Raw genomic sequence first — 27986 nt, forward strand, 5'->3', positions numbered from 1 at the left:
GCGCGTGCAGCTTGTGGCGCGAGGCGCGCGTGCGCAGGTCCCACACGAACACGTCGCCGCGCCGCCCTCGTGGCATGTCCACGCTGCATGTGGTGCGACCTACCTTGATGTCCCCGTCGGCCGCGCCGATGGCGTACTGGTCCTCGTGGTGGGAGAGCGCGACGCACTTGATGGGCGCGTGGTGCGCGTGCAGCTTGTGGCGCGAGGCGCGCGTGCGCAGGTCCCACACGAACACGTCGCCGCGCCGCCCTCGTGGCATGTCCACGCTGCATGTGGTGCGACCTACCTTGATGTCCCCGTCGGCCGCGCCGATGGCGTACTGGTCCTCGTGGTGGGAGAGCGCGACGCACTTGATGGGCGCGTGGTGCGCGTGCAGCTTGTGGCGCGAGGCGCGCGTGCGCAGGTCCCACACGAACACGTCGCCGCGCCGCCCTCGTGGCATGTCCACGCTGCATGTGGTGCGACCTACCTTGATGTCCCCGTCGGCCGCGCCGATGGCGTACTGGTCCTCGTGGTGGGAGAGCGCGACGCACTTGATGGGCGCGTGGTGCGCGTGCAGCTTGTGGCGCGAGGCGCGCGTGCGCAGGTCCCACACGAACACGTCGCCGCGCCGCCCTCGTGGCATGTCCACGCTGCATGTGGTGCGACCTACCTTGATGTCCCCGTCGGCCGCGCCGATGGCGTACTGGTCCTCGTGGTGGGAGAGCGCGACGCACTTGATGGGCGCGTGGTGCGCGTGCAGCTTGTGGCGCGAGGCGCGCGTGCGCAGGTCCCACACGAACACGTCGCCGCGCCGCCCGCACGACACCAGCGCGCCGGCCGAGCCAGCCCAGGCGAGGCAGGCCGCGCCGCCCTCGTGGCATGTCCAGGCTGAGGAGTAAACATGAATTATTTTTAGAGTCAGACAATAAGTTAGCAGCGATTTTGATAGCACAGACTCTGCAAAGGTTTTTAAGTAAACGTCATAATTGAATAAAGGTTTGACGTTTAAAAAAACACTGCCGCACTTGCCACAGTCAGTGCTAACTAAATCGCCGCCAAATTAGCTTGGTCAATGGTCTGACTCTATGCCGAGGTAGTTTAGTAGTAGGTAGTTGAAATGATACCTTTCACCCGAGTTAAATACTTTTCATTTCGAATACAAGGAAAGTAAAATGCATGTGTTTTTTTTAAACATGACTTACATGACTAAGTATAAATTTATATGGTACATATTAAATTTCTTGAAGGATACTTTCAATTAACAATTAAGGTAAGAGTATCGTTATTTATGGAATGGGGATTTATATATCGGACTGAAAATTGTAAAATAAATATATTTAAAACCAAATTTCAATTGTTTATAGTAAAAAATTCAAAAAAATAAGTACTTAGTAAGTTAAATGCTCTAGGGCAGAAACGTATCACTTTCTGCGCACTTTTTGTGCAGCATTCTAAGCATCAGTGGTTCTCAAATGTAATTAAGTAATTTAAATTTAAAAAGAACAACACGAGACGCATACTCACAAACAACTAACGCCTTCTTGATCGGCATCAACGTATCCCATATGGCAACATTTTTGCTTTCCGAACTATGCCCGGCTGAAACAAAATTAAACAGTTATAATATTACAGTTTATTACAGCTAGAATTATAACCAAATCTGTACTAAATATCATAATTAATTACCTGTAGCAACTAAACTGCAGGAACCAAGAAAAACGAAGTCACTAATTCCTTTACTATGACACTGGTGAGTCTGCAATAAAAAATTATAAGTTAATTAGGCCTAGAGAATTTGATTATTCTAGCGTAAGTTTACTTATAAACACGTCACTTTGTATGGAAATTTTCATACATAAGGTATCAGACATCAGTTATACTGTTACAGTGAAATAACAATGGAAAATCCTTCTAACGACTCCTATTTTCAAGTAAATAGTATTTTATTAATGACTACATTTTCATTCAAAGGTTGTTTTAAAGTCCGACAACAAATTTGTAGAAATATCATTGAGTGCGCCACTTCCTACGTAACTGTCACATTTTTGACGTAAAATGCTTAAACATGGCAACAATGTAATAGATACGGATTTTTTTTTGTTCCATTTTATTTCATCAGGTCAGGTCATCTGGCTTTATTAGGGGAGAGCCGTGAACAGGTAGCGGAGGCAGCTAGTGTCCTGGAACGAGAGGCCTCTAGTTTAGGTCTCAGGATCAACCAGGCAAAAACTGAATACCTCCACATGAAACGTTACAAGAATACACGCATCCAGCGTGATAGTCTTCATGTTGGGGGTACCGTCTACCGTGGAGTTGAGAAGTTTCGGTACCTGGGATGCACTGTTACCGACACAAACACCAGAGAGGAGGAGATCAACATACGCATCCAAAACGCCCTGCGGTGCAGTGCAGCCCTCCACAAAGTGTTGGTGTCCAGGCTTCTCAGCAAACATACAAAGTTACGGATATATAAAACCGTTATACGGCCTATCCTAATGTATGGCTGTGAGGCCTGGTCCCTAACACTAAAAGAAGAAGGTCAGCTCCTGGTAGCAGAGAGAAAAGTTTTTCGCAAGATCCTGGGACCTATTCAGAGAGATGACGGCACCTGGAGGATCCGGAAAAATGCCGAGATCGAGGAGTTAGTGGCCGAACCCAATATCATCGGCGAAACGAAAGCGCACAGACTTCGCTGGTTCGGTCACCTACTCAGAATGGGAGAGGATCGGGCTGTCAAGAAGGCGTTCTTGGGACGACCGACTGGTAGCCGTCCAGTGGGTCGGCCCAGGTATCGCTGGGAAGACAGTGTGGCGGCGGATCTGCTTCAGCTTCGCGTCAGTAACTGGCAGGAAGTTGCGCAGGATCGGGACAGGTGGCACGCTCTCGTTTCGGAGGCCAAGATTCTCTTTGGATCGCTGAGCCAAAATAGTTAGTTAGTCATTTTATTTAATTTCTACTATTTTATGCTTAGAGGATATAACCAACGGAGACGCGATGTCTATAATTTTCGGTATAAAATATTAGTCTGCCGTTTTTTGCGGGGGGCACATCAAATGTATACGTAACGTAAACATAGCCATATCATAAACGTCAGTCCATACATGTGGTTGACCATTGGCCGCCCATTTTGGACAGACGGGAACGCCTGTTAATGACCACTCAGTTTGGTTATATTCTCTAAGATTTTATGTCGTACTACGAGTATAAGGTGTACTTACGAAGAACGGCCTAGCGGAGGCGTGTGGTTGCGTAGAGTCGTGTTGCTGCGCCGACGGGTGCAGCTGCCACATGGCGAGGTTGCCGTCGGCATCCGCAGCCGCAAACTTGTTCCCGTAGTCGGAGAAGCGGACGCGGGTGACCTTGGCGAAGGCGCCGGGCGCGCGCACCGACCACACGCAGGACGAGTGGCCCCATTCCCAGAGTTGGACTGAGCCGTCGGCACCGCCCGTCAGGTCTGATAAACGTTGGGAAAGGTCAGTGTTAAATACATACATCACTAGCTCAGTGGCCCAAAAAGGATCTTGTCCTCTGATACAAGAGAGCGCCACTCAATATTCTGCGCCACTTCACGCCAGTTCGATATTCCGAGGGCGGACAGGCCTTTTTGTGCTTCGTCACTCCAGCGGTATCTGGGACGCCCAGACGAACGTTTTCCGTTCGGGGGCTCACGCTCTTACTCGGGACATACGCTCTTCTCACCGCACGATAGGACAATGTATTTCAATCTAAATTTACTGGCTGGTGCAGCGCGCTGTCAGTTCAGCAAATCATAATGGCAGGGTCGTCATGTGCCGGAAGCCGGAAGTAAGTGCTTAAAGTTGAAATTATCGTCCCGAGACTCCCGAGATAATATTAACCACTCGACGGCACTGACAAATAGTATAGTGGAAATACTTACCTACTGGATCGTTTATTGATTCTACTAGATACTATCCAAGGACCTCAGAATATTAAGAACCGGGCGAGTTTTGTCAAGGGCAGAAGTTGGAACACCTTCACTAGCCCCGACTTGAGTAGACCAAAGCGAGGGAGTCTCATCATATAGGTACGCCATATTTTCATAGTAATTTGACAGTAATGATGACATTGGCAGTTGGCACATTTTGTCATTGCAAGTGCCATGCAGAGTTGGCTTAGTCGAACTCTTATTTTAGCGATAATATTTGAATTATCGTATACTTACACAATGGTTGCGAAGGATGAGCTGCCATACGCTTGATGTTATCAATTTTGTGTTTCAGCACCTATACATAAATGAATATTGTATATCATTTCGAAAGGACTTAAATATATTACATATATGGTGCATAAAAAAGAAACCGTGTTGTATAAAAATGATGAACAAATTAGTATTTCGTGTTAAACAGACACCGGACAGATCATGCATTTTGTAGATTAAACAGATATCGGACAACACAAACATACATAAGCTCCGAACGACAATAAGAGTACCAACGCACACATACACCTAAAACAGGAGAAAATAAATCGGTCGACGGCTACAGGATCTGCTACAATGAAAAACGAGTGAAAAAAATAAATAAATCCATAAACAAAGAGCGATGTTTGATGACGAACCGAAATCTACGAAATTCCTGTTGAAATAAAAAAAAAAACCTGCGAAAAAGGAAACGGATAGCGATAATAAACAAAATGAACATCGAGCTGAAGTGCAAATCACTGAGAAAGTGACTGTAAAAGTGAACGAAACTGGCTAGGGTTGTCACTGACCGGTTTCATGAGAAGCTTCGAACGGTGGAGCACCAGGCGACAGTATTTCGCGTCGTGGCAACCCGGGAACTGCAAGCCCTTCACCTGCGACCAACTCTCAGTTACGACCCGCGAACACATTACAGAGTTATTCTATGTGAAACAAGTTATTGTTATCTAAACCGACAGGACATTGTGCTATCAGTGTTGACTAGATTTTATTGTGATCAACCCTGCGATCTTTTGTGCGTTTACCGGTCGGCTAATAGAAGTATAGGTAAGCACGAGCGAAGCCCCGCAACGACACGGATACAAATAACGTCACGTACATACACAATCCACACCACGTTAGTATCGCTGCGAACGAATCAGTGTTGTTCAAATTTGAAACTTACACTGTTGTGTTTAGAGTGTAATTTGGTTTGCGGACATTGATTCGTTCGTCAGCTAACCCGTTTTGTGCATTAGTTAATATCATCCACGTACTGTGACAATATACGCTTCGTGGCCAGTTGGCTTAGTACTTGCGTGGCTTGCCCGTCGATCCAGCTGTCAATCAATTCATTATTTACAACAATCAGTCGTTTTATACACGATTCGCATTCCGTTATTTGCGTTAACTTTACTTATTTTCTGGTAAATAGTTAAAAACCAATAACATAACTATCAATCAATAGTACCAAAGTATTAGTAACATTCCATGGAGTTAAATTGTTCCCAATGACCCATCCAACTCTTAAATCAACCCTTTTTAGATTATTAGTTTGTTATACTATACATACATATCTGTTAGTATTAGACCATACAAACTAATGAATACAATATTTACCTACAATTATTTATTAGTAGTTTCAGTAATATGATTAGTTTCGCTACTATAACAATTATATCCATACTATATTATGTCAATTATAAACTAAATTTATAAAATAAATACGAAAGAATTCTAATTAGTATCTAATATATTTTTATCACATATAGCGCGTTATTGTGTGCCAGCATTTGTAGTTCGCGCACTACTGTAGTTAGTAGATAAAGACGGACGGACGGACGGATTTATATGAGGACTGTACTGTCAAGGAATTTGGCACTTCGGGTTTCATATTAATTGTTATTGTAACAAAGTGCGATAAGTGGAACTGAAATCAAATTTCTTGACTGCACTTACGAAATATCTAATCATTCTTAAAATCATCTGTTCTCTTAGATCCTCAGACCTGTTCTTCTGTACGTGTACATACAAATATTTAACCCTTTCCCAGGCCGCACCAATATATATAATTTTCCCAAAAAGTCCAAATTTATTTCAATTAATTAAGCTTTGAATATTGATTTGAAGACATTTCACATTTCCCGAAAGTCCAATCTAATTTGTACCTCGAATCAGATTACTATAAGGTTGAAATTCTATTGGCCGGTATGTGGTCGATAAATGTACTGTGCCTGGAAAAGTGTTAAATCCATCTAGGAATATAAAAACAGTCATGAATCAGCTATGTGCACGTTAGATGTCACCTTTGGATACTTCATTGTGATGAAAATGATTCATCCCAGAAAGGTACACAGTTGCACATTTATACCGTAGATCACGTTGTGATTTATTCTAATTTTCGCTTCACAAGAAGAAGGCTCTTCACATAGGAAATATAATGTTTCTTAGAGTTTTACTAGAGCTCGGCCAGCTAGCCATATCACAAGCATTTGTTTTGTTATTATTTATGTGGCGACAATTTTGCTTTGTATTAATTACCGCATTTTTTGTTATACGACTCGCTATACACTATTGAATATTATGTTTCTTTTTTTGTATAAATTAAATTCATAAGATGCAAACCAGCCAAGCTGAAAACCAGCGCTATGGCTTTGGTCATCGCCATATGCTAAGTGGCATCCATTTTGGTGTCTTGTATTAGAATAAGATTTTTGTATTATAGGTTAAGCGTGTATTCAACATCAAATAAACCATTTCTATTTCAAAGTGTACGTGTTCTGCTATAAATGTTTTTAGACTATCACGTCACGGTTGCATGTTATATCTCCTTCGATTTAGGGTAGAATAAATTTATGGAGGAAGGTATAATTTTATTCGATGACGCGTCGTCAATAACGAACGGGTTAAAAGTATACTTACAACGCTGGCGCCCCGCCCCGTCTGACTCGCCATGCCGACCGGGATCTGCGGCGCGTTGGGGTTCAGTGGCGAGCTGTTGCCGGTGCCAGGCACGGAACCGTTGTTGGGCCTGCCAGAATAATTACAGCTTATAAAATTACCATAAAAATAAGCCTAAAACTACTATACAAACAGATCTAGTGTTTCATCATCATCATCTCAGCCATAAGACGTCCACTGCTGAACATAAGCCTCCTCCTTTTTTGGGGGGTGAATGCCATAATCGCCACGCTTGGCAGGCGGGTTGGCGATCGCAGTTGAGTACACCGAATTTGAGGGACGCTGCTGCCCATCCACCGGTGGTCTTGGACGTGCTTTAAGGACATACCCGGGTCCTGGACGTAGTTTAAGGACATACCCGGGTCCAGATCTAGTGTTTCTAGTGGATCTAGTGTTTGTTTCACTGTATTGTAAAGTAAACTGGCACGACATTTAGAGGCCAACAGTGTAATTAGACGCTTTTAACCCGTGGAGCGCCCTAACTCAATTTGGGTCGTACCGACTCAGTATCAGATGTTGACTCAGCACAGATCAATATGGATCTATGGGCGTTCGACTGGTTAAATTCTTATTGCTATATGACTGTATAACAACTAACATGGATTCCGAAAGGAATCGGTCTACTATCCAACAAACTCAGAATGACAGCCGCACGGCCGGCGAAATTTGCGATTCTGAGAACAAGCTTTCTTTTTTTATTATGAATGGGCTTACTCATGGCCACAGACTAGCCGAGGCGTAGACGTGGCCTACGATGGAGCGAGCTCGCCCAGAAGGTGCCTGTTCACTCTTGATTTGAAGGTTGCCGGGTTATAAGAACACGGAAATATAGATATAATATAATATAGAGCTTATATCTGAAAACGCGCCTCTAGATGGTAATTGTGAAATCAATCTGAATCGTATATGAAAAGTAAATACATTATATTGTACCAGTGTGGTCTGTGTGGCTATGGTAGTATCAGCTAGAGGTGTAAAGTAAGAGCATAAGGAGAGCTACTTAGCAAATATCATGTGTACTTGCTAAGTACATAAGTAAATAAGCCGGGTCCACACAGAGCGAGCATACGTGCTAGGCAAGGCTTGTTAGCTAGGAAATAGCCTCGCGCGTAATCGCGCTCAGTGTGGACCCGGCTAGTTGCGAATATACGCGCCGACAGGAGCAACGACGTGTGCTGTACTGACTTGTCCTGGTGCTGTATGAGCAGGAAGCCGGTGTCGGGCAGCGCGGCGGGGTCGGCCGCGAGCGCCAGCAGGTCCACCTCGCACTCGTCCTCGGCCCAGCTCGCGCCGCCGCGCAGTAGGAGCGACACCTGTACACGTGTGCTGTACTGACTTGTCCTGGTGCTGTATGAGCAGGAAGCCGGTGTCGGGCAGCGCGGCGGGGTCGGCCGCGAGCGCCAGCAGGTCCACCTCGCACTCGTCTTCGGCCCAGCTCGCGCCGCCGCGCAGTAGGAGCGACACCTGTACACGTGTGCTGTACTGACTTGTCCTGGTGCTGTATGAGCAGGAAACCGGTGTCGGGCAGCGCGGCGGGGTCGGCCGCGAGCGCCAGCAGGTCCACCTCGCACTCGTCTTCGGCCCAGCTCGCGCCGCCGCGCAGTAGGAGCGACACCTGTACACGTGTGCTGTACTGACTTGTCCTGGTGCTGTATGAGCAGGAAGCCTGTGTCGGGCAGCGCGGCGGGGTCGGCCGCGAGCGCCAGCAGGTCCACCTCGCACTCGTCCTCGGCCCAGCTCGCTCCGCCGCGCAGTAGGAGCGACACGTCCATCTCCTGCACCTCTCGCGCCGTTGCTACCGCAAGCAATGCACCGCCGACCTGCAATATTAATCATTATAAGCGCCTAGAAATCTTCTTTTTCCTCGCGTTATCCCGGCATTTTTGCCACGGCTCATGAGCCCGATTGACAACTAATCCCAAGAATTGACGTAGGAGTTTTTACGAAAGCGACTGCTGACTGGTTTCCTCATGATGTTTTCCTTCACCGAAAAGCAACTGGTAAATATCAAATGATATTTCGTACATAAGTTCCGAAAAACTCATTGGTACGAGCCGGGGTATGAAAGTCGCACGTTCTTATCGCTAGGCCACCAGCGCGTACTAAGCGCCTAGAAATCCAAGTTAAAAAATCGCAAACATTACGTAAGCTAGATTTATTTGACAATGGAGTAACTCTGGAAGTTTCGGCGTAAATACTAATTGTAGTACCTTCTAGTTACGGTCTATTTTGAACTTTGAATCCTTTTGTGTACAGAATACCAACTCACCCGGTTGAGACAGAAGGCAGCGATGGAGTCCTGCTCCTTGTGTATAATCCTGACTGGATTGTGCAAATCGTCCCCGAGCCTTTGTTGGTTGGGAAGGCAGCCAGGACGCGGTTCGCCGGTCGCTTCCGCTGTGAGAGACATGGTGCGACGCCGGGAGAACACCGCGCGGATAAATATTTCCTACAATAACAGGTTTTATTTACCACCAACAGATAAAATAGCAATAATATCTAGTTAAAATAATTATTTAAATGCAAATAATAGTATTTTAGGTACCTGAACTGACTCCTGTCGTACGAGGAAACTCCACAGTCGTCTCGCAGGCGCAGTGCTGAATAGATTAGAGTTGAATGGCGTATTGTGTTTCTCTAACAAGCATCTGGAAACAGTAAGTTTGTTTAGTGTTTTAGTTTCAGATTTCAACGGAGTATTTAGTTAAAAAGGTTAATCGCAGATAGATATTAGTCTTTAGGGCATTCAATGGTTACCTGGTGGGTACGGTCAGTTTGCTCGCCATGTAATCTCTCACTATTTGTGAATTCATTAAAGACTTAAAGGACTTATAGAACAGCTGATGGGCTACAAGACTAACCAAATTTACCCCTAATGAAAATCTCGAGATATTGAGATAGCGGCACTTTATAACCAGGATTTTCATAAAAGTGCCGTGCCGATATCTTAAAAAAGAAGAGATTTTCATCAAAGGTAAATTTGGTTAATCTTCTAGCCCATAAGCTGTTCTATAAGCCCTTTAAGTCTTTAATTTTAGGGACACCATGTAAAAAGGGCTAGCTGGCAACTTAGCAACTGGTGTAAGAGGAAGGCTGTAGCAGGCGTGGCTCACTCCGCGATTTAGTCGTGTCCCTACAAGTACATGCAGCCCCCACCAATGTTGGTGTTTAGCAGTAGTAGCTACGGAACGGACGCCTGCTCGCGCTTGCGCCACCTTGCGGTCATACCTGTCGTAATAGACGCGTTTTGTTAGAGAGTGAACCTTCTGTACCTAGTACTATTATATATTCTGTGGCTGTAGTCAGATTCTCAGTCAGCTGCCGCCATTAGTCTGTGGTGTGAACTACGCCTTACCCTCACACGTGACCGCTCCACTATATAAGCTGCTACTTATGTTATTTTAAACAATATAGACATATACTCCGAGCAAGTAGTTTCTTTCAACGTCCGACCTCACATGGCGACCCTGCCAGTGCGGCCTTGTGTACGTGGTGACTGACCTGTACTTGTTGATGGGCGGGCCGGCGGGCAGCTGCTCCGGGAAGCAGCCCGGGATATAGTCGGGGGGCGGAGCACGCGATTCCAGGTTCTCGGTTAACTGCTGCTGCCATTGGTCCACGCGGCGTAAGGCGGCGTGCACGGTAGGACTCGTTGTTGCCAGCTCTAAAAATGTACAAACAATTAATTGCACCAAAAATTAATTGCATTGAGGGGGCGCCATAAGCCTTCAGTAAGAAGTGCATATACTTGAAAAATTCGACCTATGCCGCTGTGGCCCGGTGGCCGAATGGCACAGGCACCTGCCGCGATAGCAGAGGACGCTGGTTCGATTCCAGCCTGGGGCACTGGAGGCCTTGGTCACTTTTTCTTGGTATATGACATTTATTTCAGTTTATAATTTTAATTGCGTCAATGTCAACGCAATTCGCAAATAGTCGTCATTAATTTTTGCCCTCCCTCCATGCCCCTTTGCCTTTCATCAATCACGACGCTCGACGAGATAAGTTCACGATAAACTCGGTTAAAAATGAAAAGGTTGCTTAATACGTAAACCAATGCAGAAATGTAACATCTAAATGTACAGTCGACGTCAAAGATATGTTTACACTTTTGCACCTTATTCCTTTGTAATAGGGCGAAAAATGTAAAAATATCTTTGACGTCGATGTATTTAGACCCAGTTACTATACCTGACATCTCGATGCCGCAGAGCTGCAGGAAGTGCTGCAGCTTCTGCTGCGAGAGCCGCAGCACCGCGACGCGCATCAGCACCCACGAGTAAGAGTCCGGGTCCGAGTGCTCTGTATTCACTAGTTTGGTGCGTTTCGCCTCTCTGCACATGAACAATATTACGGATGTAGGGCATAATTATTTTCAATCGTTTTTTCACGGAAACGTACGAACGTGTCTTGCTATTTCAGTCAGTCTCGGTAGAAAAAGTACTGAGGTTGACTGAAGTAGCATGACAAATACGAACATTTCCGAGAAAATACGGTGGAAAACAATTATACACTACATCTGTACAGTGTACAGTGCTACATATTATATGGTCTTTATTTTTCCAGCTTAGCTACTTGGATATTCTATTGCGCCATAAAAGAACGCTATTTGATATTGATTTATTATGGTCTCTATGGCCCTAAGCGCAGTAGATATATGATGAACTGGGCACAGTGGGAACCCACTAAGGGGCTGTACAATAGGCCAAAGGTATGGTGCAATCTTTTCGAGCGATGGCACCAAAATCTTTGGCCTACTCTTGAGTAGATGGCGTTAATTTCAAAATTTTAACAAATTAACACATATCAGTTAAGGAATAAGGATCAAAGTCAAATGGCGTTCAAAGAGTTTTAATCTTCTGTCGAAAGATGGCAGTAAATTTACTGTGGCTACATAATTAACCTGTCTAATTGTCACTGGAGATTTAAACATAGATATCTTGGACAGTAATGATACTGGTTCTCATGCTGGAGACTATCTCTGCGTCCTCGCGGAATCCGGTCTTATTTCGTGTATCAACTCTGTAACACACAGTAAATCTTGTCTGGACCATATTTTTGTATCGAACAATTGCCCGTCAGAATCAGTAGTATGCTCTTCAGATCTTACAGACCATGACATCACCATGGCCGGTGTCACTCTCCAGTCACATAAACCAGGTAAGCAGACCCGTACTAAAACAAAAATTGATTTCTGTTCACTGAAGGACGAATTGAAGACCGTCGATTGGACACGGGTCACAGACTGCTCTAACGTTGATCGTGCCGTGGAGATCTTCTCCAATATAGTCCAAAATGCCCTTTCTAAACACTCTAAAACAGTAAAAATAAAACGGTCGGTTCACATTATTCAACCTTGGATGACTCCAGGATTGTTGAGATGCTCTAGACATAGGGACAAATTACACCAGGAGGTACGTAAAGATCCCAATAATGCAACTAAAAAGCTAATATACTCGCGTTACAGAAATTATTACATTACTCTTTTAAGAAATTTAAAATCAGAATATGACAGTAAAGAGTTGAAACAAAATAAGGACGCGCCGAAAAAGCTCTGGAGCACGATAAAGCGGATAACCCACAAGGCTCCTCCCCACACAGGCGAAAAATCAATAAAAGTCGGACAAAACCAAAAAACTTCTAAGTAGCCCCAACAGGCAAAAACCAATCTTAGCGGGTAGTCCAATAAACAGTGCACGCTACTCGCATAATCATTTTCATGTTAGAGTCATCTACGCGACACGTTCTCATTCCAAAGTTCGACTTGTTCAAAGGCGAATATTTTACTGCTCTGCGAGTGTTATTTATGTGCTTACTTATTTATCGTTTGCTTTCAGAAAGTTGTGATTTAATGATGGATACCCTTCTAGGAGGTAATAACCTAATTACTAATAGTTACTTTTGATAGCTATGCTTGCTTGTTTATTATAAAAAAAAATAAGTGTAATGTCTTGTATTTTTTGCATATTGTTCAACTTCACCAAGGAGAAAAGTACAACTTCCTGATAGATCCGGTTTTGATATTATCAATTTTAGAAACTACAGAACTTGGGTTTTAACATACAACCATTATTTTATGCGACCTTACGCGACGTTTTAACAAAATTTTCATTTTAATCGATGACTAATGTAATCAAGGTTGAGCGCTTAGTCACATTTTTTTTAGGCAAATGGCTATGGAAAAGACTTTTAATGTCTTCCGATCCTTATATAACAGGACTAAGAAAATTGGGTAGTAAAAAGTCGCTTCCCATATGCCAAAATGTTTTAAATCTTTTAGAAGAACCAGATATTATGATCAAAATTTAATAAATGTCATAATATAATTGTAATTTTGTTTTTATTAGTTGGCAAACGTGCATTAATACGATTTCTATAATAATCCTGAATGTTTAGGTTTTGTCCGACTTTTATTGATTTTTCGCCTGTGTGCTCCCGTGTCTTCAGCTGATAACTTATTAAAAACTAAACCATCAATTAAAGAGTCTGTAGATCATTGCAATGCTTATTTTTCCTCTGTGGGATCAAATCTGGCCAGCTCTATACTGTCAAAAATCAATGAAAGTGAAAAATCGTTAGCACTCAAGGTACAAGACAATTTCAATGGAAATGCGTACTCCAATTCCTTTTTTATGAAACCAACAGATGCAGAAGAAGTGGCCGGGCTAATTAGTAGGCTAGATGTAAATAGTGCTCCTGGCAATGATGGCATAAGTAACAGACTGCTAAAGAATATAGGTACTATCATATCGGAGCCACTGGCGGCAATTTTTAACCTAAGTTTCTCTTCGGGTTCGTTTCCACAAGAATGGAAAACTGCTGCTATAATTCCAATCCATAAAGGAGGAAAAACCGATTCGCCGTGTAACTACCGCCCCATATCCCTTCTTGGAGCGTACTCGAAGCTTCTGGAACGTATCGCCAATAAAAGACTGGTTAGCTTCCTAGAAAAATACTCTATCCTCTCAGATCGGCAGTTTGGGTTCCGCAAGGGCAGGTCCACCGAGCAGGCTGTGACTCTTTTGGTAGACAGTGTAGTTAAACACTTAGATGAGGGCCGGTGTTGCTTGGGGGTATTTTTAGACCTCGCCAAAGCTTTCGACACGGTCTCCACTCCTATCCTCTTGAGAAAGCTGGAGACACTAGGCATACGTGGAATCGCTTTGAACTGGTTCTCTAGTTACTTGACTGACAGGGATCAGCGTGTTAAAATTGGTAACCTAGTCAGTGAACCAATGCCTGTGTCATTTGGGGTTCCCCAGGGCAGCATCTTGGGCCCAACGCTATTCATCGCATATATAAATGATGTTTTGTCTCTCGACCTTTCAAATAGTGAAGCCTTTTGCTACGCAGATGACACTGCCATAATCTTTCATGGTCGCTCTTGGGACCAGGTCAAAGACGTATCAACGCTAGGCCTCCAAAAGCTGTCCCAGTGGCTGGATCAAAATATTTTGACTCTGAATCCAGACAAGACCAAATTCTTGTGCTTCCATAAATCTGCGTCTTCAAGCCCCCCTCCATCAATGACCAACCTTAAGATCCATGCTATAAATTGTGACGTATATTGTGGCCTTTCGCCCTGCTCATGCCTTTGTGACAGCATTAACAGAGCTAACTCTTTAAGATACTTAGGAATAGAAATAGACGAGAAACTTAATTTTAAAAAGCACATCGTGATAACAGCGGGTAGGTTTCGGAAACTCATTTATACAATGAAGTTACTAAGAGAGGCTACAGATGGACAAACTCTTAATATGGTATACCTGGCACTATGTCAATCTATTCTAGATTATTGCATTCTTGCGTGGGGAGGCTGTGCTAAGTCCACTTTAATAGACTTGGAAAGAGCTCAAAGGGCGGTACTTAAGGTTTCCTTACGTAGACCCCGACGATATCCTACACATGCTCTCTATAGTGAAGCTCAAGTTTGTCAGTGAGAAAATTATTCATTTTACGTGTTGCCATGCTTATGCACAGAGATACTAGTCAATCACTCAATCTGACAAATATGTTACAGAAAATAATATTCCAAGTCCCGAAACTGAGAGTTAAATCTGCTTTTGCTAATCGGTTTAAGGCATTTCTGTTGCCGCATATATACAACAAGTTACTCAAAATCTGTAATATAAAAGATTGTCGGTTAAGTCAAGCCAAAATGCAAATCCAGGCTCTCCTGCTATCCTGGAGTTATGACGAGTGTGAAGAAATTTTGAAAGTTGTAAGGTAATAGTAGTAGATAGTGACTTCGGTTGGTATCTGATCCCAAGAGAATAAATTACCTCGTAGGGCTACATTTGCTTACATTTGCTTGCTATGATTTAATGCTCACACACACACACACACACATACATACACAAACCTTAGTATTTACAGCTCATAATATATGTACGTAGATTTAATATCAAAACTGAACTACTTAATTTCTTTACCTATTAGATTAGTTTTTACTAAACGTTTAGCTTACGAATAACGAATTCGGCTACCACGTCACAGACATAGCCTAGTGTGGGGCCACAGGACACTTATAATTGTTAAGAAGGTTTTTCTGTGAAATAAATATTCTTTATTCTTTATTCTTATTCTTATAATTTACCACGACAGTATCTCTCTATACACTCTATTCTCTTTGATAGCACTTACCTGGCCGGGTTAGTATCAAAGATGTCGTCATCGTCCGCTTCGCTGCCGCTGTCATCGGGATCTTCAGCACCCGACTCCGCTGAATCATAATCGCAGCAATCGGGGTCTTGCTCGGGAGTTGGCTAAAAATAAAACACAATGTTATGCTCTGGTTTCCTAGGATAACGGTGTCGTCATATAGCGGCCGTCTCCTTACAAATACTACGACATCCTTATACCTAGCCGTATTATTTCAATCAAACAAATTTTATTTGCTATAAATAAGCACAGTTGCATGCATGCAAATACAGTTAATTTAACTTATTTATAAGTCACAACAATAAATATACAAAGAATAAAATTGGATATAAATAACACAAGTAAAACAAACAAACAGAAGAAAATAATAATAATTATGGACAATGTCAGGTTAATTTAGTATGGAGACGGCCGCTATATGACGGCACCGCTATCCTAGGAAAACCGATCTTTAGATTTGTTGGTTACCTAAAAACACCATTATTCTCTTAACATCTCATCATCTTCATGTTGTCCCGGCAGTTCGCCTCGGCTCATGGGAGCCTGGGGTCCGCTTGGCAACTAATCCCAAGAATCGGCGTAGGCACTAATTTTTACGAAAGCGACTGCCATCTCTGACCTTCCAACCCAGTGGGTAAACTAGGTCTTATTGGGATTCGTCCGGTTTCCTCGCGATGTTTTCCTTCACCGAAATTTCTAAATATGGATGTTGTAGCATTTGTATGGAGACGGCACAGCTATCCTAGGAAACCAGAGCATAACGAACCTTATTCAACAGGAACGTCAATATACTGCAGTAGGGCGGCACGAACTGCTCCCTGTAAGTGGGCCTGCCCTCCTGGATGTTCTTGTGCGGGACCGAGGGCCCGAGCCCCAGCAGCCGCATGTTGAGCAGCGCTCGCTTCTCGCGGAGAGAGGACCACACGGAGGTGCCCTCAGCGCGTTCCACTAGTTTTGGCTGCGAAACAAATACTAAATAAGAATCAATTGTTTCTATAGAAATAGTATCATGAGGAAATAGTATGCGAGTTACTATAATTGACTCTGTAATGCTATTTATAAAGTTTAATGTATCTTTCATAGCTGTTGGAATTAGTTGATAAATAAATAAATAAGCATTTGCTTCGACTCCATCGGAGATGCTAATCTATCCCTCAACTCATGTGAGCTGTAATGGCGTTTTAAAACATATTTATACGGGGGCCTACCGCGAATTTATTTTGTTACCTTTATTTCCGATGTTTCGACTCAGACCCGATATACTGATACCCCCGGGGCCCCTAAAACGTTAGACCCGGGTATAAATATTTATTTATTTTATTTATTTATGTTTTGGAGATCCAACAGCTGTCTATCTAGTATCCCAAATTAATAAGTAATATGTTTTAATATGTGATCATAACACTAATGTTTTATATGATATATTGTAATGGCGTTATTCATAAAAGTTCGTCAAATCTAACAAATCGTTGATAATCGTTTGTCCCTATCGGTCATATTGACATTATTGCTCGTTAGAATGAGACAAAATTGAACCTGCTTGCGGGTGTAATAGTAGACCACAGACAAGACATCCTCCAGACTGAGCATAGTAGCGCTACCCCCTCTGCCACAAATATATGGTAGTTTTACTCCATTTTCCAGACAAAGTGTCTTTGTGTGACGTCTGTGTCTTTAAACGGACCAATGACGGCACGGGACTCGCTCACCTCGTCCCACGCACCCCTGTATTTTTGGCAGCATCGGTTTCATGAAATATTTGCTCTGAACTCCGTCTAGAGGATTCCTAGTCTATGTAGTAGACCTGCGGCGGGGCGGGCGCGGTGGTGAGCAGGCGGCGCACGCCGCCGCCGAACAGCCTCGCGTGCGCGCGCGCGTCGGCCGTGTGCGCGGCCAGCCGGTACAGCAGGTGCGCGTCGCGCGCCGCCAGCGCCCAGCCCAGCAGCGCCAGGTACACCGCGCAGAACGCCTCCGCCAGCAGCACGGGCAGGCGCGGCGCCTCCTCCTCCTCGGCCGCCCGCAGAGCCAGCCCGCGTAACGCCGACACTCCTAAAGATGCGAATATACAGTATGTATCAGAACGAAAGGCAAAGAAAGAGACGCATTAATGTTTAGGTCATACCGAGCAACTTTTAATATGGGCACAGAATAAATAATAGTAGGTACTAGGTACAGAAGACTCACTATAACAAAACGCGTCTGTTACGATCAGCACAGATATGGCCGCTAGGTGGCGACAGCGCCACGCGCAGCTTATGGCAAACCCCAAAATTGGGGTCGAACGGATGGACTTTTAGCTACCTGTAGCAAAGCGTCGAAATCGCGGAGTGAGCCACGCCTGCTATGGGACCAACCCCAAAAACGCGGAAAAAAAATGACTCTCCCATAGGAAATTTCAACATCAGACCAGCAAAATGTATAAAACAACCAATTTTTTTTCCGCGTTTTCGGGGTTGGTCCCATAGTAAAACTTGCTCAGTATGTATGACCTAAACATTAATGGGTCTCTTTCTTTGCCTTTCGTTCTGATACATACTATATAGTTGATCAAGCAAATCTTGTTAATAGAAGAAAGCGGCAAATTTGAAAAATATGTAGGCGCGAAGGAATATCGTCTCATAGAAAATTGGAATTTCGAGCCTTTTTCACAAGATTTGCTTGACCGTCTATATGATGCGTCCAAATGCCAACACGGTGAAAAGAATACCTAATATTAACTTAATTCATCCGCAACGCTGAAACGTCGGATTAGGTAAAAATAATGAAATTACAACATTACAAGCCTAAACTGGCATTACGCGTAAATGTAATGCTACAAGCTCACCATCGGTCAGGTGTTTGTTAAAGGCATCAATATTGCCAGTTTACTAAAATAAAAATAAACTATAGTTGGTCAAACCAATTTGTCAGTAAGTAAGAACCAGGAAAACTATAATCATCCATTTCTTTTGAATGCTAGTACTAGTATAAGACAAAGATAGTATGATTATCTCTGTCTATAATTGAAATGAGACAGTCCTTTGACAAACTATAATTCCACATACCTATTTAAAGGTGTTATTTCACTTGTCCAATGTAATTGCGTCTCACTCTCTCATTAAGCAAAATATGAGACACAATACACATTGGACCAAGATATCGGAATACCACCATAAGATGTAATGTAATAAAGACAATTAACAGTAATGTAGTTTTATTTTACCTGGCCATTTGTTAGGTGGAGTGGTGACAGTAAGTTCTTCAGTTGAATACCGTCTTTGCCGAGCCAGCATATGGGACGTGTGGGTTCCCGGTGTTTCGGCAATGATACTGACAAAAAAAAGATGATTATTCACTCCAGAATATACAGAGAGCGAAATTAGAAAAAAAACACCATGCTGTTTTTAAGTATGTTGGGCAACCAATTTGCGCCTCATATCAAACATTTTGCTAAACGGTCGGCAACTTTTTTTTATTTCATAAAAGACATGAAAAATGCGACTGACTACATACTACAGTGCTACCAAACTGAAAAACCGTGAGCGAACGTTTCGCGAATTTATTCGCCAGATCAATACACGTACATCACGCTCCGCGATTGCGCCATTTAGGGTCCTAACTAAATTGGCTGTTCAATACTTACGCTATAGAATTTCCAATTTAGCAAGAACCCTAAATGGCATAACAATCCCTTGTGGTGACTGTACCATAGATAAATATAGTAAGAACCAAAACTGATGTATGGAGTAAGCACTTGTCACTCCACACATGAGTTTTGGTACCAAAAATACTATTACTTTCATAGTCAACATCAGCCGAGGAAAAGGTGGACTGTGTGAGAGATGATATGAAACGAACGCAAGTGAATGATGAGATGACGGGCGAGAGGTATGGAAGAAAAAGACATGCTGCGCCGACCCCAAATGAATGGGATAAGGGCAAGCGAATGATGAGTCAACATCTAGCATCCAGTAGCAGATTCACATCTAGTGTCAAGTAACAGTACTGATGTGTGGAGTGAGCAATCTATGTATTTTTTCTCACCTGTCCGTATGGTGGTGCTTGAGATGGAAGGTATCAGAGTCGCACAGGCTCTGGTAGATGCAGGCGGAGAGCGCCACGGCGAGCACCCGTAGCGTGTGTAACAGGCGAGTGGCCGAGCCGCCGGGGATGCCCATCTCACCCAGTGTTCCCAGCATGTCTTGCGCCACGGACTGTTGAAAAAAGTTTGTTGTTACCACCGCCCACACCCTTTGACCTTTTGACCGCCACAGACGTCAACTGACGTGCGCGGCTTCAGCCCAATATCAACCTTCGTGCATTCCAGCAAGGTTCACGATGACGCGGCGCGCACGATACGCGCGGCGAACAAAAGGTTAACTTTACATCGGTGGACCTTATGCCTTTTGTAATAAGCACACCCCGTTATCAGTGTTGCAGATTCATTGAAATCTGGTACTAGGGTTGTTACATAATATTTATGTCGAGTAAATGTGACATATTGTTTAAATTTTTGACAGAAAAATATTTTAACATAATCATCTTACCTTTTGTTAATTTATTATTTAATAATAAATACCTAATAGGTAGGTATTATCAATGCAATTATTATTGTCAATGCAACATGTGTACTATTGCTTGAAGAATGTTTTTACAGGTAAAATAAAACATTTTTTTTTACTATCACATTATATTGTTTCTTGAATAAATATCATACGCAAAACATTTGTATACTTTCATTAGTGGTAAAATGTAAATTTATTTTATTAGTCATTAAAAATACCTACATTTATTTTTTCAAAAACACAGAAAACTAAACTATTTCTTCTAATATATTATACTAGCGACCCACCCCGGTTTCGCACGGGAAAATCACGGGTTCCTCTACTGTATTATGCATTCATTATACTTAAAAACCTTCTTCTCGAATCACTCCATCTACTAAAAAAAAGCCGCATCAATTGGTTGGGTCATTTTGAAGATTTAAGCATAGGTACATAGGGGCGGACAGACAGCTACAGTGACTTTCTTATATATGTACTATGTAGTGATTCATTACTTGTCTGAATAAATTATTAAAAGTTTTTCTAGATTAGCTGGCGTTAAATTTTGTCGTCTGTTACTGTATATCCATTTTAAATATGAAAAAGATCGCTCCACAGCTACAGATGTTATTGGTAAATATTTTAGGTAATTATAATGTTCCACTGTGTTTTTGTTAATGCATTTTGTAATTTCAGCTTCCCCATTATTAAGTAAATTTAAAATAACTCTTACTGTACTGAAATCGGGATTTTTTTTTAAGACTGTGTTCAACTTCGTATATACAATTTTTCCTTTGGGGTGAAGGTTTGACATAGACAACTTTTTTTGGACACCAATAACAATGCACATAGATTCTTCTAACGTTAATTTGGAATTTTGTAATTGATCTATTGCAATTGTTAGGAAACAAAATTTATCAACTATGAAATCAATGTCGTGCTTTAAATTTGGACTGCAAAAAACTCGCTTCGCCGCTGCTATGGCAACAGCATCTCGACTGTTGAATTCATTTATTACGTCTTTGATTTCAGTAAAGTATTTTTGATAATAGGTAACTGCCTCTAGCCATGTACCCCATCTTGTGATGACCGGACGGGGAGGTTTTGGAATTGAAGGAAACATGTCTTTCAGTTTCTGAAGTCGTTTTGGCGATTTACTAAATACTTTTTTGACGCTGTCAACCAATTTGTTGACATTTGGATATATACCTCTTATCGTGTCAGCTACTCTGTTCAATGCGTGGGCTATACAAGTTACATGAGACATATTTGGAAAAATCTCTTTAAGAGTTTTTGCAGCCTTTATCATGTACGGGGCAGCATCCGTTGTTAAAATTAGTAGCTTATAAAGATTATTTTCGTAATTGCCACCCCACAGGTCTTTTAGAGTCTCGACTACTAAATCTGACACAGTGCTATGATTTGTGGTTTCTAAAATTTTACTTGCATATATTCGAGGTGTTGAGACACAGTTATCCATCTTCCCTATAATGACATTGGCGATGCTTTTTCCATGATTTTCAGTCTCATCAATGCTCAAATATATGTAGGAGTCCTTTAAATCTATTCTTATCTTTTTTTTTTTTTCTTCATATATGACTGGCAAGTAATTTAATCTTAATGTAGACTCACACGGAAGGCTGATGTCATTTCCATATTTATGCGTCAAGCAGTTTTGAATAAATTCTCTAAATTTGGGGTTATCCAATTGGCTCCAGGGTATATTACAATTAACCAAAAATTCAGTCAAATCTTTATTGAATTCCGGTTGCATATTCTTTATATTTCTGTGTTTTAATGTATCACAATGCTTTTGTACACTGTACTTGGAGAAAAATAAAGATACATTACAAGATTTACAAAAAACTCTGGAATCTTGAATTTCTAAATTTTCAGCTTCAAAATCCAGGTCAAAGCAAGATGGAGAATTGCCGGCTTTGTCATTGTGACCTCGAGTTTTAAGATGTGATTCCAAAATAAACTTTTTCGGTTTAAGTTCTATATCACATACCTTACAAAATATAGTCTGCCCATGGGTTTCAAACTCTACGTTATCCTTCAGATAATTATCCATGCTTAGTGTACAGAAATACGCTATATTTTTTAAGAATATAGTTATTTCGATTTAAATATGACGTCCATCTAAGCACTCAAGTCAACAAAAGACAATGTTGTAAATAGATTGACATTGTGAGTAAGAACAACTGGCCAGTAATTGCTTTGATGGATAAGGTTTATCTCGAGGGCCCTTATGCGAGAAATAAAAGGATGTTGTGGATTTACAACCGCAATTTAATTAAGGATATATATACTAAACTAATTTAAATACTTTTCAATCAAATTCACTACTTCAATCCAAAAAGGTTCCATTTGTTGAGGTGATATTTTCATAAGCATTTTTCTTAATTTCGATGTCTCCCTATTGCACGTGCAGTTGAATTCCCCTTTTGTCCATCCATTTTCACATTCTGTTGTATATTTTCTGAACACTTTAACTACTTCATCCCAACAATCGTCATAGTTGTATATGTCAACATGTTTTAATAAGAACCGAAGGCACCTTACTTTAAAATTTATGGTGCATTGGCACAAATGTATCATATTTTTATCTGTAACAGAACAAACCCGTAAATTTGATTTAAAAGAAATAATTAAGTATTTATTCGAAAATTAATACTGTATGTATGTACATTATTTTAGCTAATTTATACCTACACTGTTATTTGTACAAGGTATTAAATTCACGAACCATTTCCGCGTCGCATTCGGGTTACTTCTAATTTCGCCATCAACTCTGTATTAAACCGGGAAAATTCTAAGTGATCATTTAGGAAATTCATGACTTTAACTGAATATTGAGAACGAATCATATACGACATAAATTAAAGTTTTGACACATAAATGACGTTACGACATATTATAGACTGAAAAGCAATATATCCTTTTTTAATTACCGGATGAAAAGAGGTTTATTTTGTTAACAACTTCAAACACCATGTCGAATTATTATAGGTACGTAGGTATACCTGGGCCCAGGCACATGTAATAAAATTTAAATGTAAAGTGCCAACCCTAGCGTTTTCAATGAATCTGCAACACTGATAACGGGGTGTGGTAATAAGTGTAATAAAGTGTTGCTGTTTGTACAATTCTGCTAATCTTTTAATCTGTTACATCGAAACGTGTGTTATTTAAACACGTTAGAGAGGCTTGAATCATCTTTATAAACTCGGGTCCTGTCTACAAGGTGTAATAAAAATAGGGGGGATCCGTTTAAGGGCATATTCGTAACGGTTCTGATCAGGAAAAAGTAGAAGAAGACATTTCATAACGCGAAATATAATGCAAGTCGTTTAAGTCGGCCAACCCTCCAATACAAACTCCAAAATTTTTTATGCCCAAAAAATTTTTTTTTACTATTTCCTAATCAGAACACGATACGGGCTTATAAGGATTCCCGGTATTTTTGTTGCACCCCATATAGAAGACTCAAAATAGTCAAAATTGTAGAAAAAAATTAAGACGCGCTGTCAGCACATTGTATTGCTGCTCTTTTAAACTATCAGTGGACCTTGTCTTTTGCCATAAGGTTTACGAAACCATCAGTTAGTGAACTGATGGTTTCCTGTGTGGATGTTAATAGTATAACATCTAACGTCTGTATATCATCTGTAACAGAGCTGTTGCAGACATTATTCAGCTTACAGTACGGCATGCTGTATTATTCAAACAATAATCAGCAGCCTTGTGTTGGTTGGGCAGGGAACTGCTAGTTCCACGCGAGTATATTGTCTTGTCTAACCTGCAGGTGTCTGACGGGGTCGGCCACCACGGTGTTGTTAGTGGCCACGGCGGCGGCCAGCAGCGGCAGTGTAGTAGGGAACGGCAGAGGCGACAGTAACTGCTGGTGCTATTTGTCTTGTCCCAGGTCTTGCAGCAGCAGTACTATATTCAATTACACAAACGGGTCTACCGCGATATAATTTCATTGTTATTACCTTTAATTCCGACGTTTCAGCTGAGTTGCACCAGCTGTGGTCACGGAAAGACTGACGCACACTGACTGATAGCTGAGCACTTGCTGAGAACAGGAACGAATCACTGGATTGAGCTACATAAACCCAAAGTCCTCTCCAACGAGCGACACTATTATCCGCGGATCGTGAGAGAGGCGATTGAAATCAAAAAACACCCTAAAAATTTCAATCGAGAGGACGGTTACAAATTATCGTCTACTTGGGGACCAGTGATTCAAATGTTGAAACCAGCAGATATATCTTCGGACCAGTGTACGGATACTGTGAGTGTTGCGTGTCGTGCCGTGGACAATAAACATTAAACTTTAACGGGTAGCTGCAATTTCTTTGTCTACCCCGAACATTTTTATAAACTAATTTCGGGTACCTAGTTTAGTGTTGTTTTATTAATATCTCCGTTGACATTTGTTGGGACGTCAGTCTTTCCGTGACCACAGCTGGTGCAACTCAGCTGAAACGTCGGAATTAAAGGTAAAAACAATGAAATTATATCGCGGTAGACCCGTTTGTGTAATTGAATATGTGTACAAAACGCGAGAGTTTAAAGTGTTATATGCAGCAGTACTAGTTCCACGCGAGTGTCTAACCTGCAGGTGTCTGACGGGGTCCGCCACCACGGTGTTGTTAGTGGCCACGGCGGCGGCCAGCAGCGGCAGTGTAGTAGGGAACGGCAGAGGCGACAGTAACTGCTGGTGCTGTTTGTCTTGTCCCAGCTCTTGCAGCAGCAGTACTAGTTCCATGCGGACGGAGGCCAGGCCGCCCCCGCCTGCGCCTTGTAGCGAGCAGTAGGACAGCAGTGTACGGAGGAGGGTTTCGTTCGCTGAAACATAATAAACAACAACAATACAAAATCCACACAGCCTAAAAATAAATTTACACTTACCGCCCTCTGCACTTTAGCCACAGAATAAGTAAATAATAGTACTACCGTACAGAAAGGACATTTCCAACAAAACCGAATTTTGACAGCGATTCAGTGACGAATTATGCTGTCCCTTTCTATAATGAGCCGAATATAATGAATATTTCGCGCCCTCCTAATGAATGAACTAATACAACCTACCTTTAAGCCACTTCTTCCTCCTGACCGCCCTCTGCACTTTAGCCTCAAAGTCCGCTTTCTCCCTTATAAGTAACTGATGCAGCGTCGGCCGGTCGGGTAATGGCGGTGGGTCCGCGTCAGCACATATGAGCTCGCCGCCGCCGAATATAATGAATATTTCGCGCCTTTCTAATGAATGAACTAATACAACCTACCTTTAAGCCACTTCTTCCTCCTAACCGCCCTCTGCACTTTAGCCTCAAAGTCCGCTTTCTCCCTTATAAGTAGCTGATGCAGCGTCGGCCGGTCGGGTAATGGCGGTGGGTCCGCGTCAGCACATATGAGCTCGCCACCGCCGAACATAATGAGTATTTCGCGCCCTCCTAATGAATGAACGAATACAAACAACCTACCTTTAAGCCACTTCTTCCTCCTGACCGCCCTCTGCACTTTAGCCTCAAAGTCCGCTTTCTCCCTTATTAGTAACTGGTGCAGCGTCGGCCTGTCGGGTAATGGCGGTGGATCCGCGTCAGCACATATGACCTCGCCGCCGCCGAACATAATGAGAATTTGGGGCGTCCTAATGAATGAACGAATACAAACAACCTACCTTTAAGCCACTTCTTCCTCCTGACCGCCCTCTGCACTTTAGCCTCAAAGTCCGCTTTCTCCCTTATAAGTAGCTGATGCAGCGTCGGCCGGTCGGGTAATGGCGGTGGGTCCGCGTCAGCACATATGAGCTCGCCGCCGCCGGCCGCGCTGCTCGCGGACGCGTAGCCGCACAGCCGACGGAGGGCCTCGACTTCGCGCTCGAGCCATATGTAGAGCTGGTAGCGGAGGTGACCCCCTGTGGAATAACGGGAAAACAATGATATTAAAACTTCAGATAGGTTATAGGCGTCCCGAAATCGTACCATTGAAATTGTACAAATTGTAAAAGTTACTTTTTAGTCGCACCTAAGGCAAGCGAAAAACGTGCACGTGCTAACAAGCCTCCGAAAAAGAAATAGACAATCTTATGTTCAACAACGAGAGCAACAAAGATGAATGGCATGTGAAAATTAATCAAAGAAACAGATTCATTCTTAGATAATTAAATAAATATGGAAGTATTCGTTTTATGCTCCTCAGTATAACGTAATATTTCTAGTTACTTTTCATTACAATTCAGTTCTGATGATTCATAAGACATCGACTAAACTCCCATGAGCCGTGGCGAAAAGCCAGGACAAACATGAAGAAGAAAATAATGATGTTGTGAATGAATTAAATTGAATGAATGATTTTCAATGAATGAATGATTTTGGAAGAAAGGACGGATCGCATCCGAAACACCACATTGCGCTCCAAAACATGCATAGCTGACGTGGGAGAGAAGACCGCCAGGCTGAAGTGGGACTGGGCGGGTCACGTCTGCCGCATGCATCCGGATAGGTGGGCTAGTATAGCCACCAAGTGGATGCCGCAAAAGAAGCGCGGACGTGGCAGGCCCAGACGGAGATGGCGGGATGACTTGGACGCCTTCATCAGTGGCTGGCCGGAGAAGGCACTACAACGGGAGTCATGGAAATCAGGGGGAGAGGCCTTTGCCCAGCAGTGGGACACCACAACAGGCTAACTGAATGATTTTCACTTACCATCCACTTCAAACCCAGTAGCAAGGGTGCTCAACTCCTCCATCAATATCTTGAGGCACGCCACGAACTTGAGCTGCTGCGCCATAATGTCGACAGATGGCGCCTCGTCTTCCTTCTCTTTCTCGCTTTCAGCCGCCCCGTTCGCTTCGGTCTCTTCTGTCTTGTCCATCTTCATTTCTAGCGGAGGCGTGGATGCGCCTGATGCTCCAGAACTAAACAAATTAAATTAATTAAGAGACAGAATAGGTTAATAAGGGTAAGGACACTGGTATGTGTCCTATGTAAAATTACATACGAATTTGTGTACTATCGTCTACACCAGCGGTCGGCAACCTGCGGCCCGCGGGCCGCATGCGGCTCGTGAACCTGTCACTTGCGGCCCGAGTGCCGCCTTGGCTATTTGTATGTAATAGAACGACAATGTCTCATAAAGTCATAAATATTAACAAAGTACGGCCCGTATCACCTCTGTTAACTACTATGTGGCCTTTGGCTGCTAAAAGGTTGCCAACCGCTGATCTACACCAGTGGTGCCCAAAGTTAACTGGGCTGCGACCCACCTAACAAAAACTGCCAATTTTGGGACCCAACTCTTGGACAAGTGGTCAATAGGAAGGTGATAAATACCCCTTGTCATCATCATCGTCCCAGCTGAGCACAAGTTCGTCCTCCTTAGGTTTGCTGACAGGCGCGCTCCAGTCCATGTCCATTGTTGACGAGCCCCAGTCCATTTCTGCAGCCTCTGGATAGATTCGCGGCTTGGAAGAGGCAAGTGATCAATAGGAAGGCGATAAATACCCCTTGTCATCTTCATCGTCCCAGCTGAGCACAAGTTCGTCCTCCTTAGGTTTGCTGACAGGCGCGCTCCAGTCCATGTCCATTGTTGACGAGCCCCAGTCCATTTCTGCAGCCTCTGGATAGATTCGCGGCTTGGAAGAGGCAAGTGATCAATAGGAAGGCGATAAATACCCCTTGTCATCTTCATCGTCCCAGCTGAGCACGAGTTCGTCCTCCTTAGGTTTGCTGACAGGCGCGCTCCAGTCCATGTCCATTGTTGACGAGCCCCAGTCCATTTCTGCAGCCTCTGGATCTATTCGCGGCTTGGAAGAGAGAAGTGATCAATAGGAAGGTGATAAATACCCCTTGTCATCTTCATCGTCCCAGCTAAGCACGAGTTCGTCCTCCTTAGGTTTGCTGACCGGCGCGCTCCAGTCCATGTCCATT

The 27986-nt window shown here is 43.0% G+C and overlaps 1 protein-coding gene across 1 annotated transcript in view; it reads right to left on the bottom strand.

The window, feature by feature from the left end:
• LOC134669521 (dmX-like protein 2) overlaps window positions 1-27986 on the bottom strand; it is a 108854-nt gene that overhangs the window by 12044 nt on the left and 68824 nt on the right. The window contains exons 40-59 of the mRNA XM_063527117.1: window positions 26763-26974; window positions 25736-25972; window positions 24671-24903; window positions 19547-19716; window positions 18726-18832; window positions 17328-17572; window positions 16290-16481; window positions 15506-15627; window positions 11054-11196; window positions 10364-10526; window positions 9408-9510; window positions 9132-9311; window positions 8501-8682; window positions 6824-6932; window positions 5179-5241; window positions 4166-4226; window positions 3201-3436; window positions 1669-1738; window positions 1507-1581; window positions 653-870 (exon numbers count right to left, since the gene is read on the bottom strand). Of these exons, the coding sequence (XP_063383187.1) occupies window positions 653-870; window positions 1507-1581; window positions 1669-1738; window positions 3201-3436; window positions 4166-4226; window positions 5179-5241; window positions 6824-6932; window positions 8501-8682; window positions 9132-9311; window positions 9408-9510; window positions 10364-10526; window positions 11054-11196; window positions 15506-15627; window positions 16290-16481; window positions 17328-17572; window positions 18726-18832; window positions 19547-19716; window positions 24671-24903; window positions 25736-25972; window positions 26763-26974 (3121 nt within the window). The remainder of the gene's footprint in view (window positions 1-652; window positions 871-1506; window positions 1582-1668; window positions 1739-3200; window positions 3437-4165; window positions 4227-5178; window positions 5242-6823; window positions 6933-8500; window positions 8683-9131; window positions 9312-9407; window positions 9511-10363; window positions 10527-11053; window positions 11197-15505; window positions 15628-16289; window positions 16482-17327; window positions 17573-18725; window positions 18833-19546; window positions 19717-24670; window positions 24904-25735; window positions 25973-26762; window positions 26975-27986) is intronic.

This window comes from Cydia fagiglandana, chromosome 12, assembly GCF_963556715.1.
Source record: "Cydia fagiglandana chromosome 12, ilCydFagi1.1, whole genome shotgun sequence".
In the NCBI taxonomy this organism is placed as follows: domain Eukaryota; kingdom Metazoa; phylum Arthropoda; class Insecta; order Lepidoptera; family Tortricidae; genus Cydia; species Cydia fagiglandana.